This window comes from Triticum urartu, unplaced genomic scaffold (genome assembly GCF_003073215.2).
Source record: "Triticum urartu cultivar G1812 unplaced genomic scaffold, Tu2.1 TuUngrouped_contig_4735, whole genome shotgun sequence".
Lineage (NCBI taxonomy): Eukaryota > Viridiplantae > Streptophyta > Magnoliopsida > Poales > Poaceae > Triticum > Triticum urartu.
The window spans coordinates 1,059-16,402 of NW_024115349.1; the positions used below are offsets into that span (position 1 = coordinate 1,059).

At 40.1% G+C, this 15,344-nt stretch overlaps 1 protein-coding gene across 1 annotated transcript; it reads left to right on the plus strand.

The window, feature by feature from the left end:
• The first annotated feature begins 4,893 nt into the window (after nucleotides 1-4,893).
• LOC125528240 (uncharacterized protein At4g22758-like) lies at nucleotides 4,894-5,941 on the plus strand. The gene is made up of 2 exons (XM_048692735.1): nucleotides 4,894-5,444; nucleotides 5,531-5,941. Exons 1-2 carry the CDS (start codon nucleotides 5,165-5,167, stop codon nucleotides 5,722-5,724), a joined length of 474 nt encoding a protein of 157 aa, XP_048548692.1. The 5' UTR covers nucleotides 4,894-5,164; the 3' UTR covers nucleotides 5,725-5,941.
• Nucleotides 5,942-15,344: the final 9,403 nt, after the last annotated feature.

Here is a 15,344-nt window from a genome sequence, read left to right on the forward strand (position 1 = left end):
TGAAGAATTTGAACGCTTTGCTGAAATGCTTAGGCCAGTCTTTTTGCGTACCCGCTTAACTGATATCTTAAAAATGCCTCCTTATGCAAAGTACATGAAAGACATCATCACCAACAAGAGAAAAATACCGTAAGCTGAAATCTCCACCATGCTTGCTAATTACACTTTTAAGGATGGAGTACCTAAAAAACTTGGAGATCCGGGAATACCAACTATACCTTGCTCCATCAAAAGAAATTATGTGAAAACTGCTTTATGTGATTTAGGAGTCGGTGTTAGTGTTATGCCTTTCTCTTTATATAAAATACTTGATTCAATAAACTCACACCTACCGAAATATCTTTGCAAATGGCTGACAAATCAACTGCCATACCTATCGATATTTGTGAGGATGTGTGTGTTGTTGTTGCAAACGTTACTATTTTAACTGGCTTTGTTATACTTGAGATGCCCGAGGATGACAACATGACGATTATCCTTGGTAGACCCTTTTTGAATACTGCAGGGGCTGTTATTGATTGCAATAAAAGCAAGATTACTTTTCATATCAATGGTAATGAGCATACAGTGCACTTTCAAAAGAAACAATTCCAAGTGAATGGTGTTAATGTTATTAAAAAATCTCCGACAATCACTATTGGAAGTTTTCAACTACCTCTACCTACTGTCAAAAAGAAATATGAAATGCTTATTGTTGGGGACATTCATATCCCCGTTGAGGTAATTTAGTGTTTTACGAAAGTTCTTCGGTTTCATGCTAATCGAAGATGGTTGTTAATAAGACTTGATCAACCTTATTAATGAAACATTTTTTAGAGGTATGGAGTTGATGAATTTAGTAAGCACTACCTTGTGTCCTTTTTTTTGTTTTTTGCTTTTATTAGTTAAATAAAATAAAATAAAATGCTATGTTTTCTTAGTTTTCTGAATTTCATGTGCAATAAAAAATGACCCAAAAATAAAAGTTCTCAGAATGCTCTGAAAATTTAATACGATTTTTTATGAATATTTCTGAATTTTTGATGCAAATAACATAAGAGGGGGCTGCACCAGGTGGGCACAGCCCACCTAGGCGCGCCAGCACCCCCAAGCACGTCCTGGTGGGTTGTGGTCCCCACGTGGGCCCCCTCACTTATCTATTCATCCCATGTCATCACCTACCTCCAGAAAAAAAAATCACCATTGCTCTCTCTCTCTCTCGTGTTCTTGCTCTCAAACCGCGTATTTCAATGTCTTTGCTTGAAGCACCGTTCCCGAAACTGTTTCGGGGGATTGTTGCTTGGTATGTGACTCCTCCGTTGGTCTAATTAGTTTTTGCTTTAGTGGTTTATATTTTGAATAATTAGTTACTCTTGGTGTTGTTGTAGATGAGTTTGCATGTTGAATTCTTAGAGTTCTAAGTAGTTTGAATGCTTGATATGGCCTCTATGCATCCCTATGAGTAGTTGCTATCATTCTTGTGAAGTTTTATTGAGAAAAATTTTGTGGACTAAATTTTTTTTAGAATTTTGTTCATAGGAAAAAAGATGAGCTTATTTAGGAAGTTTGCTTCCAAGAAGAACTTCAAGGGAGTTATTGGGGAGTCATCTGACACTGATCTCCGCACCTGGAGAATGGCGGAGGTATGGCCGTGTGAATGGCCGCATAACTCATTCATGGAGGGAGCCGGAATCCGTCAAGAGTTTGCACAATATGCTGCTAATGTCGGCCTCACCGACTTCATCGCAGCTGAATGTGAATATTATCATCTCCTCACAAATTCCTTTGTGCAAAGTTTTCATTTCTTAAGTAGGAATAACCCTCCTGAGGTGCAGTTTAATCTATATGCTGAAACCCGTCAGATACCACTTACTGAATTTTGTGACATATGCTTGATCCATTCTGATGGGGATTTAAGAGAGCCTAGGCCCACAGAGTTTGATAGTTTTTACCGCATTCCGACAGCGGGGCATGATAGAGGGGTGTCAGGTGTCACATCCACTAGCTTGCATTTTCATGTTGTGCATTACTTTGCTCTATTCATTGCGAAGTGTTTGCTTGCTAGGGAGAAGGTAGGTGCACTTAGTGCCCCAAATTTTGTTGTCTTACACCGTGCACTTTATGGCGATAACACTTATAGCTTGGGAGCTATTGTGGCACGTCGCCTCCACATCAACAGGTCCAAGGGTAAAATCCATGGCGGTAATTTATGCTACTCGCCTAGCGAGTCACTTTAACGTTCAAATATGCCATCATGATTATTCCTTGCCCAAGGTTTACCTAGACCGCCAGGCTATGGCACATCACCACTTTATTGATAGCGAGAACACCACTATGAATGTTCCTTATAACTTGGTCTTTAGTGAGATTACCCGTGATGTTATTCTGTTGCCTGCACCTGCTTTGTTTGATCCTATTGCCAGGGCGGATACATGATCTTGCCAGAGGACATTGTCGCCTACCGGAACAACCTTGTTGCGGTAGAGGAGGAGCCTCAGGAGTGGGACCCTCAGGTGCCCGCTCCTCAGCACTTTAACGTGGGACATGATGGCTTCTTCAAATGGCTTGGGGGAGTGTGTATTTCCACCAACATTACATTCATGTTCACATATTTTCATTCCAGTTGTCGGTGTCCATACTTTTTCACTGTACTATCCATGTTAGATTTATTTTCTCGCTTTCTTCTTGTGTGTTTGAAAAACTTTGAGAAAATCCAAAATTATTTCCTACTTCTTTTCGGTTTTTCTTTCTAGTCTAGTTAGTTGTAGTATTAAAAAGAAAACCCCAAAAGATTTCCTCGTTCTTCTTTTGCTTGTTGGGAGCTTTCCCGTGTAAATAGTTTTTCTCACTTTTGTTTTTCTTTCTTTAATTTGTTTCTTCTAGAAAAACCAAAAGCTCCAAAAATATTTTAGTGTGTTTCTCTGAATTTCTTTTCCATTTATTGAGTCATGCCGAGGAAGAAGACCACGATGAAAATGTTGAGTGGCTCTCTTATGCATTATTGTTGATCTAACAAATAGCCCATAATACTTTGTCTTCTCCTTTTGAATAAAATGTTTGCAGATTCCAGCTTAGTCCACGACACTCTTGCACTATTATCATTTTTTTATCATTCGGTCGTGCAACTATTTTGATAAAAACAACACATGGCAACAACCATCAATCTTCCAAACGGCGCTATGTTAGTCTGGTTGCTTTCTCCCGTTACACCCTTAGCCAAACGTGTGGAAATGTAAGGGGTCGACATAGGAGCCGGGCAACCCAGCTTCGGCATCCCTGTTATTAAATCACACTGTGTCTGGCCAGACGATGATGGATACCGTAACATCGAGAGGGCCCTAAGACTATCTCTCCATCGCCAGAGGATAAAATCTCAATCTTGAGGTATCGAGTTCCTTATCCTACTTTTCCATGAACCCATAAGCCACCGTAATAGCCACCCAGTTATGAATGACGTAGAACTAACCCCAAAGTTCATGAAGCAAGCATGAAGGAACTTGGTACCCTGGTGGTCTAAGGAATTATGCAAGCGTTAACTTTCTCTGTGTTATTTACCATTAACTTGTGACAAATGGATCTCATAGCATAACATCAATTTGGGTCGATTCAACACAAGTGTTCTTCTAATATTGTGTCCTCAAAGTTGCCGACATAGACATGCCCATGATCAAGAAAACATGATCATCATGCAATACTTGAGCTAGTCTTATAGACACGACTAAGAATACATTTTATCATTTATTTTCCACACATGCATATGGGTTTTCCTCTAAGACTTTATGGATATACGGACTCAAGGACCATTGCAGTTATAGCACAATATATAAGCATAATTACAAACTTGAAGATAAATAATAACTGTTATTATTGTCTCTAGGGCATATCTCCTACAATATTGTCGTCACACCAAAATACCATTCGAGAAAAGGAGGGAACCACAAAATTTGGAGTCACGTCCCCATTGGGGGCAAAATGCAACTTTGGCGGAGGAGCGGTGCAACTTTCTCTAGAAAATCAAAGGGGAAGGGGCGTTGTGGTTGTGGGGCAAGGAAGCGGTATGGGGTTAGAGGGTAGGGGTGTGAGCATATCTATGTTTGTTGTCGGGAAAGCAACATTTTTCCCTAGCGTCACTGCCGAGACTCCATTAACAAGTGTGTGTGAAGAGAAGTCAGATTGGGTGAGGAGGAGGGATGTGGGGGTCATTGTGTTCTTAAGGCTAATGGAGTGAGAGGGGTAAGACGCCCGTTGTGTAAGGACGAGGCAATGCGCTTGCTTTTCTTCTTCCTTTTTTTGCCTGAAGACATGTGGGGAGGTGAAGACTAGGCGAATGTGCTCATGCCAGACATAGAAGGCACGAGGGAATAGGGCTTTCTTTTCGAGTATCAGCTGGTATATATTTATTTTCCCTTTTAGCGTGTAGGCCGTGAAGCGCTAGCCAACACATCTTCGTTAGTTAGGCGTGTCTTTATTTTATAGATAGATATAATAATCACATCTAATTAAATGCGCCGGTATCGAGAAAACCTTGCGTGTACGGGCAGCTTGGGAGCCAAGGATCGTCCCAACCGCGTGGACGCCCTAGAACGGCATCCACCCGTCCATCCACCGCCACCAACCGCCCAGATCGACGCGCTCTCTCTGGAGTCTGGAAGCAAGGAAGACCAGCGCAACCCCGTCTCACCACGCGGCCGCCGCCTCAGCCTCAGCGGAGCCGTGCCTTATATTCCGTCCCCTCACGCTTCGACCCCTTCACAAACGAAACAGACCCCGTCTCCTCCTCCTCCTTCCCCTCCTCTCTCGCCGACGGGAGCCCAGATCTCCTTCCCCGCCGCGCCGCGACGACGAGTTCCGCCCCCTCGTGAATGGTGGGAACCCACACGATCTCCGCCTCCCCCTCCTCGCCGCCGCAGACGGAGAGGGACTCCTCCGCCTCCTTCCGCTGCTTCGGCGCTTGCATGCAGGGCTGGTACCACCGCTGCATCGGCCTCGACCCCTGAGCGGCCCTCCCTCCGTCAGCGACCCGGCGCGCCGGACCTTCTTTCGATTCCCCCCTCAACCGTCCCTGGTTATTTCGACCTCGAGTTTTTCCCTGCCAAGAAGAGAATTCATCAGAAAAGAAAAGAGAGGAACACGCAAGCGATTTTGATTGATAGGTTTCGTTTGATTTCATTGATTGACCGTCGCTATGGCTGTTGCTGTGCCGTCGACGCTGCCGATGAAGCTTAGGAAGGTTGAGCCCCGTGGCAAGGCGGCGGCGGCGGGGGTTGCCGGCCGGGCGCGCGTGCTGGTGACGGTCACCGTCCTCGGCAGCGCCGGCCCGCTACGGTTCCTGGTCGACGAGGGCGAGTCCGTCAACGGACTAATCCGCGCCGCCCTGCGCTGCTATGCCCGCGAGGGCCGCATGCCGCTGCTCGGCTCCGACGCTGCCAACTTCCTCCTCTACACCGCCAATGGCAGATCCGACGGTAAGCATGGTTCCATCATTACAGATGGATAATTTACTCTAGTTCTTGGCTAGCACGTCCCTGAATTCCATGTTCGTTCATTGCAGCCCTCAAGGCCGATGAGAGGATCAGCTTCAATGGATGCAGGAGCTTCATGCTCTGGCAGAAGACCGTCGCCGACAACAATGGGTCTGAGCCGGTGGTGGCTACGACGGTTAATTCTTCCCCAGGCAGAAAGGGGATCAGCGGCTGGAAATTTGGCCTAAACAAGATCCTTCTCAACTTCAGCTTCAAGGTGTGAGCCATCGATGAGTTCAAATACAATAAGTGCGCTTGATTCAGCGAATCATTGCTGTAATCGGCTGTCAATTTTACTGCATTGGGAAGTCTGTTGCTTCGTTTTTTTTTTTTTGGTTCAGTTGCTGTTTCATCGTCCTCTACATGTAATGAGATTATAGTTCGAATCATACATTCAGAATTGTCCAATGTGAAACTTATATGCATTGAAGTTACATTTACTCTGGTTTGGTGCTTATGCTGTGTTTGTGTGCATCGAATATAAGAATTGCGTATCCTACCCGAAGGAATGAGTTGTTTTGGCTGCACTTCTATAAACCAAGTGGTTATTTGCAAAAAAATTGTGATGATCCAGTGCTAATAATATGCTGCCATTTGTGTTTGATACATCTAATATGCTGCCATCTGTGAGAACTCAGTACTTATTACATGCTGCCATCATCTAGTTCTCGAATCATTCCTTTGGGTAGAATGCCACGCATCACTTACTCATCAGTTCTCAAATCAACAACAAGCAATGACATGTGAATTTCCACACACCTCAATGTTTGGCATACATATTAGGATTTTTCCTGTTGTCTTATTCGTTGATTCATAGGATTTTTTCTAACGACTTCTTTACTATATCTAATCCTTTCTTTTTTCAAATCCTTTGTTTTTGCTATGATGCAATCAAACAACTTCATGTAGATTGATATGAGCATGACATTCCAATCGTATGTTTTTTTATTCCTCTGTTTTTAGAATCCTGTGAACCAAAGAGGCCCTTACCTAATATGTTGAAGAACATTTAAAAAAGAAACTGTGAAATCATGTGTTGTGCGTTAAAGGCCGTGGCTTCAGAAAACCACGAATTCTGATAGTGACATGGATCGCCAGAAGTTGACGCAAGCCGGAGTTGTACCAGGCAGACCATACAAATGGATGACAACAACGTGTAGCTGTTGCTGTTGTGGTGTCAGCTGGATAATGGCCCCTTCATAAATGTGGCTTTTTTATTTTAGATCATAAATGTGGCTGTCATCTGTAATAGCCGGCGAATGCATATAAACGGCTTAACACCTTGTTTATGGCATGCCAAAGCGTGGTTTGCTTGTGGGAGCTGATTGTAGAGAATTCGGTAATCCTGATCCAGCTAGTTGAATAAATCGTGTTCGTCGTACCAAACGTTTTCTACTCCCACGAGCGACAAGGGTTTCACTGCCTCCCGCAGATGTTTTTAGTTTGTTTGGCCAGATGTCGGCAACTACTTGAAGATGAAGTAAGGTTCTTCTTGCCTAGCCTCTTCTGTTCATCGGCGGCGGGGGTTGTTTTGCTGTGGTTGTCTTTTGAGGCGCCTTTGGCCCACTAGTGAAATCGTTCCTGGGCAGTCTAATCATGGTGTATGGTTAATAGTTGGAAGTTTTTTCCCAAAAAGAGAACTTGTTGAAAGAAAATAGTCACTTTATTGTTCTGAAAAATAATTTTAGATGGTTTTTTAATCGCCGGTAGGTGGTCTACCAATGGGGGTGTAAAAAGTTTTTTATTTTGAATATTTTCTGAACATATTCATATTTTTCAAAAACGCAATCATTTTTAAAATATCTATTTTTTGAATAGAAGGAAGATTTTTTGAAAATTATGAATATTTTTTGCATTCATGAACAGGAATGAGAATATTTCTTGAAATTCTGAACCTTTTGAATTCCTAAAGAATTTTAAAATCGATTTTTTTTAATTCTGAACAATATTTGAAAATCCCAAATAATTTCCGTGAACACAATCATTTTTCAAGTTCCAAATAATCCTTAAAAGTTTTGAGCATTTTTTAAAGAAGGGAACTTTTGAAAAAAATGGAAAATAAAAATAAAAATAAAAAACCGAAGACAACCGGTAAATTAACATCATAATAAGAAACAAAAACAGAAAATCAAACCCAAACCGGTGCCCAAAACTAGGATTTGTACAACGCTAAACGGATCAACCCAGTTAACTTACTCTAAGCCAGCTCTGTAGGCAGGCCGATAATTTGCCGCACATAGCGGCAAATAGATTTTCCATACATATCACCACCCAATCTAAATTTTTTATGGGAAGAACCCGAGCTTTACTATGGAGATACAAAGCCTGGGGGCAGCAGGAGCCAAACATGGTGGCTTGGATGTAAAAGTAGAGACATTCTAGCAATATTATGAGCATCCACATTGTACACCATTATTTCATGTTTAAACGAAACATCTCGTAACACCTTCAGGAGAGTGCTTAAGCACTTGTGTTTTCTTCACATTGACATGTATGAGGCGTACTCTCATGCAAAGGCTCGGGTTGACCATCGTAGTACTACATGTGTTTCGTTCATCTGTATTGTTTCATCTCCTCTAAAAAAACCAGTAACGTATGGTTTTAAAAAAGTGAATATCCCTTTTTTGATAGATTTAAAAAGGTTATGAAATAAAAAATGTTAACAAGTTTTAAGAAAGTTCATGACTCAAAAAAGTTTTGTCAATTCAAAAAAAGCACATGAATTCCAAATAAGTTTAAGAATTGGAAACAAATCCTGAATTTGAAAATGTTCATTGTTTTGAAAAATTATTATAAATATGAAAAATGTTCACGTTCTCGAATAAGTTTGTGGATTTAAACATATTCACAAATATTTTTTAGAAAATATTGATTTCAAAAATCTTAAGAATTGGAAAGAATCAAGCATTCAAAAAATGTTCAAGGATCTGAAAAAATATTAACAAACTCGAAAAAGTTCACAAATTTGAAAAATCAACTTGTGGATCTAAAATAAGTTTGTGATATGAAAATATTCACAAATTTAAATTGATGAATTTGAAAATAAAATAAAATAAACCAGAATAGAAAAACGTAAAAAGTAAAAAAGGTGAAACACAAAAACAAAAGAAAAAAGGATAAAAAACAAAAGAAACCAGCCCAACAAACATGTGAGAACCTTCTAGAAGGTTCCCAATACCAATGAATTGGAGACCAACATGGGCTGGCCTGCTTAGGAGGCAGCCGAAAAGGTTCATTTACCTTGCGTACGCGTAGCATAGTATCTAGTGCGTTTTGCTCAAAACAAAAAATATAGCGCGTTAAGCGTCAAATAGCATTTGCACTCCTTCAGCTTGCACGTGCCTTCAAAATTACAAATTAAGGAGTATTTTTTGTAAATGTCATTCTCATTTATTCATGTTGCGACAAGTGGTGCACTCCTATGGTTTTTCTTTTTTTCGTATATTCAATTATTCAAAACGTTTTAAATCGTGCGTCCAAATCTTCAACTGTTTTCACCGTTTGATTCCTCCTGTCAAGATCTTCAAAACTAGATACTCCCTCCTTCCATCTATATAGGGCCTAATGCGTTTTTCAAGACCACCTTTGACTATTGATAAGATTAATAATATATGAGATGTATAATGTGAAAATTATATCATTGGAAGCTCCTTTCACGTACGAATTTGACGGTATGCTTTGTGTAACTTGCATGTCATATATTATTGATCTAACACTCGGTCAAAGTTAGCCTCGAAAAACACATTAGGCCATATATAGATGGAAGGAGGGAGTACCATGTTCATAGATTTTGATAAACCTTTTTTACAAAAAAGTTGAACTGGGAACATGTTTTTTTCTTCTAAAAAGGCACAACGATGCCTCTCGCAAAAGTAAATTTGTGCCTTCATGAGGAGCACATATGACATATGTGCCTCTTGTGGAAGAAAAAAGAAAAGTAAACATGTTTTTTTCCTTATTTCCAAGAGGCACGATCATACCTCTCATGAAAGTAAATCCATGCCTCCAAGAGAAGTAAATCTGTGCCTCTTGCAGAAAACACACACACATTTTTTCCTTTTCCAAGAGGAACGACTATGTCTCTCGCAGAAGCAAATCCGTGCTTTCATGAGAGATAAATTTATGCCTCTCGCAGAAGAAAAAACCCGCATATTTTTCCTTTATCAAAAAGCATGACTGTATCTCTCGTGGAAGCAAATCCCTGCCTCCACTAGAAGTAAATTTGAGCCTCTCGTGAAAGGACGAAAAATGTGTTTTTTCCTTTTCCAAGAGGCACGACTGTGCCTCTCACGGAAAAAAATTTGTGCCTTCATGAGAAGTAAATATGTGCCTTTCATGGAAGGAAAAACTATATTTTTTTCCTTTTCCAAGTGTGCCTTTTGTGAAAGCAAATCCGTGCCTCCACGAAAAGTAAATATGTGCCTCTCGCAGAAAAAAAATGTGTTTTTTCGTGCATTTTTTTCTTCAAATTTTTGGTCCAAGACCAAAGAAAAACCGGGGGGAAACTAAAAGCCAAAAAATCAGAAAAAAATCATCTAAAAGCCGATAATGAGTACAGAAAATGAAAAGAAAATAAAGAGGGAGCATCCAGAGCGCGACAAATGGTGACGGCTGAGAACACGTCAAGTGGCGCGCTCCTAGCCCACCAAAAGTGACCCTTGCGAGGACTCCCAAAGGAATACTCGTTGATTAGTTGCTGTTGCGGGCCTTGGGTAAAGATAAGCAAAAAATAGTGAGGCAAATCAAGCACACGAGGCCTCTTGTGGGTTGGCAATATCGTCTTCTTTTAAATTCTGAAAATAAATGTGGTTTTTTATTAATTAAATTTGTTTCGAGGCAAAAATATTATAGTTTAAAAAATGTAAACAATGTATATTCCGATTTCCAGACAAAATTCCCAAGTTCAAAAAAAAATCTAGAAAAATGTGCAATGACTAGAAAAGTGTTTCCAAATTTCAAATTATGATCTATAATTTTTTTTAGGATTCTTTAAAACATATAAAATATTAACAACAATGATTTTGAAAAAAATATTAAAATAATTTTAAAAGTATCATGAATTTCAAAAACCTTGAATAAAATATTCATGTATTATAAGAACAATGAGAAATAAAACGGGAAAAGGAAAAGGGAAAACAACAGAAAAATGGGTCAAAAAATAGATAAAGAACATGGAAGAAAAGAAAAAAAGAGAGAAGAAAAAACGATGTAGCAATCACCAAATTGCTTGAAAAATCCTAAGGAAAGGTCGCTAAACAGGCCGACCTATATAGCACTCCCCATATGCGATTACCGGTCCTATTCTATGCTATGTCATGAGATAAGATGATTCATATTTGTCGACCATTGCCAATGTTAAGGAACCTAGGTGTACCCTTTCACGACAAGGGGCTCAACCCACTTAGCTAGTTCGTCGGTGGTAACCGGGTAACATATCCGGTGCACCGAGCATTTGGTGCTACAAGTCACCCGATCTGAAAAAAAAGAAATATTTAAAGTTGATGAAATTTTGTTAGGATGCAATTACAATTCATATTTACCATTGTATGAAATTTTAAATCCAATTTAAAATATATATCAATAAATAAAAAGACAAATCATAGTTTGAACATGACAATGTGAATTGGGTCTTCACTTTGGCCTAGTTTATTTATCATCAATGAAATTTTTCATTTTGTTTCTCGTGTCATGGTTTCACTTTGGATGTCAAGGATTCTTGTTGCTACTACATTATACAAAATTAGAAATTTTCAACATTTGTGTGGGAGCTTAATCTGGAAGATTCCTTGGTAGGGTGTCCTAGCTAGGCACTTGGAACGATGGTAATAGGTGGGAGAGAAGGTGAGTGGCGGCGATGATGTCTAGTGTGCTCGACCGATGATGGTGTGCTACAGGTGGGAGGACGTAGTGCATGGTGAAGATGGTGAATAGTAGCTCTTGGAAACAGACTCAGGTTATCAATGAGTAGGATTTCCTCTCCAAGGTGAGACATTGAAGTCCAGAAGGAAAAAAAAATCTCATACTGCACACTATGGGAAGTATAAACCTATAAAATTTGGTGAACAATAGGTTGATGAGAAGGTTTTGTTTGTACAGGTCAAAAATTGGCACATTTATATAAATAGTTAAATACTTTGCTAGGGCGTGGCTTGTCTAATGATGTACCACAAGATGGCGTCTACATTTTGCTTTCTTCAAATACACTTGGAGCTTGTTTTTATGAGGACTCAAATGCACAGTAATCAATTTGTTCGAAAAGGAGGATTATCCCCTACCTCTGCATCAATTGATGCACACAGCCATATTATTAAGCAAAGCATCTAAAAAAGACGTAGTTCGATACAAGTTCGTAAGCGAAACCAAATATAAAAGAGTAAATTGCCACAACCGACAAAAATAGAACTAGATGACTAGACACCTATCTTATTATTGGATCCTCATCCAAACCGGTTGTAAGTATCTCATACTACCATCTCCTATGTGCCATAATCTTTTTAATCTCTGTAAAATAAACATTGCTTTCTATTTTACTTCAACATATAGTCACATGATCTGCTTGTTCGTGTAAAAGATGGAATAGTAACTAGGAGTACAAATAATCATCTCATCTAAGAGCATGTCCAACAGGCGTCTAAAAAAAGCTTTGCACACTAAAAATTAATTTTTTTAGACGCCGAACGGCTCCAGCAGATGCTGTAGCACTAAAAAAATTGGGCTCGCGCCGAAAAACGCTATCGCGTGCAGCATATTTTGTGTTCCGGATTACGCGCGCTTCACAATTTGCACTGTGTGCTTTTTTGACGCACGTTTTTTGGCGTCTGCTAAAGCAATGTTTATCCCGACGCATTAAAAATGCTACAATGGTGCGCTATAATTTCGAATTTTTATTGGGCGCGAAATTTTTATGCGGCCGTTGGAGATGCTCTAATACCACACCATCTCAAACGTCATTTATGTTATGTGCTGAACACCGGGGGACCAAATTGATCGGTTCCTGATAGATTGTTGCTCGTGAATTTCTAAAACAACGCTCATACATAAGCAAATACACTTATCCTATGAACGTACATGTACATATCCTATCCTATGATCATATTTAAGAGACTGAATTGATACATCATCTTGAGATCGACAGATGCCTTCCTAATCGACGGGACGTTTCCTCTCACTAAACACACATCGTCGAAAGGTCTAAAATAATTCTAGAAAAACACAAACACTAATATAAATCTAGGACTTGAATCCTAATGGCCTGATGATACCACTTTCTTAGAGCATCTCTAATAGCATGTGTATATTTGGATGTCTATATATTCATATAGACAATGGTCTAAAAAGATTCCCTTATATACACGTCCAGTTTTGCATCAGAACGTCTATATACAGAGACCATGACAGGTGGGCCGTTGCTGGGGAGAGAAAAAAATCATGACTGCAGCTGAGTTTAGACGACGCCTTCACAATGTCCAGGCGTGGACATTGTCGAGGTCAATTTAGAGGATGTGTATATTTGGACGACCATATAGACAAGTTGTTGGACGCCTGTTTTAAGACCACATCGTGAAAAATAAGTATAAACACCATATAAACAAGCTATTGAAGATGCTCTAAACATGTAACCACATATTAGTTCGCGTTTCAAATGTTCAATAGAGGACAAACAGCGCTTTCCTTTGGAGCAACATGTGCATGCAGGAGTGAAACAAAATGGGAATTGGAGCCGCATAACAATATGGCTCACCTCGTGTGGATGAGGATGAGTGCAGCTCGAGTGCCGTCCAATGGACTGATTGAGATCTCACAAGATCCGGGTTTTTTTCTACACGTAGATTTGGGCCGTTTTCCTTTGCAAGGAGATGGGGAACGAGATTTCAGAAGATTCTTCCATATTCGACAGAGCAACGCGCGAGGAATACAATAGCCTGGCTTTGTATGGGCGCTGTAAAAATGAGCGGTTCTAGAATCGGTGATATTTTGCCTAGTCGAGTTACCTGTACTGAAACTTTTCAAATATCTTCTTATGAAGGCACCTGCATTTGTTTTAGTTTAGCAACGTAGGGTATGAGATTCTTCTTGTCTATAATAACTGCAGTAGCCGATGCATACAGTCCACAAGACCACAAACACATGGAGGACCTAGATTTCAGAGGAGCAAGGCAATTCCGAATTCTGAATTTTGTTTCTTGTATCTATGCATAAAAGCAAACACAAAAGTGCCACTAAAGTCAATATCCAAGAAGAAAATATACAACGAGAAATCAAAGGTAGAAGGCATGGTCCATGGATGTCCATTACCCTTTGGTGGCTCAAATATTCTCTAACTTCACACGAGATTCTCGCGGAAAGCAGCAGATCGAAAGGAATTTCTTCTTTCTTCTTTTCTGATTCCAGCAGTTGAGCTTGACGCGCATATTTCTGGTGCTAGCTATCTTTCCCTTGGGTGCTACTAGTACCATGTTACATCAATCTAGCAGTTACTAAAGAGAGTGTAGGATTGAAAATGAGTTGGTGTTGGTAGACAAATGACGATGGGCTCAACCTATTTCGCTGGTTCTGGAAACATTGAAAATTTATGAAAATGTATTAGGATGCAATTACAATTCATATCTACCATTGTATGAAATTTTAAATCCAAATCTAAAATATATATTGATAAATAAAAAAGACGAATCAAAGTTTGAATAGTACTAGACTTGGGCCTTCAATTCAGCCCATTTTATTTATCATCAATGAAAATTGTCATTTCTGTTTCTCATGTTGTGGTTTGACTTTGGATCTCAAGGATCCTTCTTGCTACTACATTATAAAAAAATAGAATTTTTCAACATTTGTAAATGGCTAAATTAGACTGTATGCACTAACTATTTTCGCATGGTGGCCGAGACAAAAACACCACAACTTGTCGCGAGCCGGTGGCGGAGGCAGGACGTAGACGGGGTCGTAGCTGGAGATGCCCCAACCAGCCATGACGTTGCCAACGGAGGCAAGCCGCAGATAGAAGTGGCTTTGAGGTCATGGCATCTCTCATGAAGGCGAGGCGGTTACAGGCTACTAAAGTTTTAGGTGGCTTTGAGGAGGTTACGGTTGGGGTGCGGGGATTCAGGAGAAGGTGTATTGGTGTTGCGGGGTTTCGAGGATGTGCGGATGGCAGTAGACCGATAGAGGTGGCGACTCGAGCGAGACAACACGACGAGGCAATAAGCGGCGATTTGGGCAAATGTTTGTGGGTGCGTTGACAAGTGTGAGAGAAGATGAGTGGCGACGATGATGTATGGCAGTGCTCAACTGATGATGGTGCGCTTTGGGTAAAAGTGACGTGGCGCACACTTAAGGCAGTGAATAGTAGATCTTGAGAGATAATCTTATGATATCAAAGAGTATGATTTTTTCTTGGAAGCCGCACATTGAAGTCCATAAAAAGGGGAAGGTCCCATATGGTACAGTATGGGTAGATATGAAGGAAATATGCCCTAGAGGGAATAATAATGTTATTATTTTATTTTCTTATATCATGATAAATGTTTATTATTCATGCTAGAATTGTATTATCCGAAAACATAATACTTGTGTGAATACATAGACAAACTAAAACGTCACTAGTATGCCTCTACTTGACTAGCTTGTTAATCAAAGATGGTTATGTTTCCTAACCATAGACATGTGTTGTCATTTGATTAACGGGATCACATTATTAGGAGAATGATGTGATTGACATGACCCATTCCATTAGCTTAGCACCCGATTGTTTAGTATGTTGCTATTGCTATTGACCCATTTGCACTTAAACAAAGGGACCTTAAAATCAGGTCCGTAGTCAAGTTCCCATATGTCCACTATGTAACC

What these genes read in the sequence shown, in the direction of transcription:
- LOC125528240 (XM_048692735.1), top strand. Translation starts at nt 5,165, where the DNA reads ATGGCTGTTGCTGTGCCGTCGACGCTGCCGATGAAGCTTAGGAAGGTT. An exon ending in CGCCAATGGCAGATCCGACG is followed by an intron (nt 5,445 to 5,530) that starts GTAAGCATGGTT and finishes CGTTCATTGCAG; the next exon opens with CCCTCAAGGCCGATGAGAGG.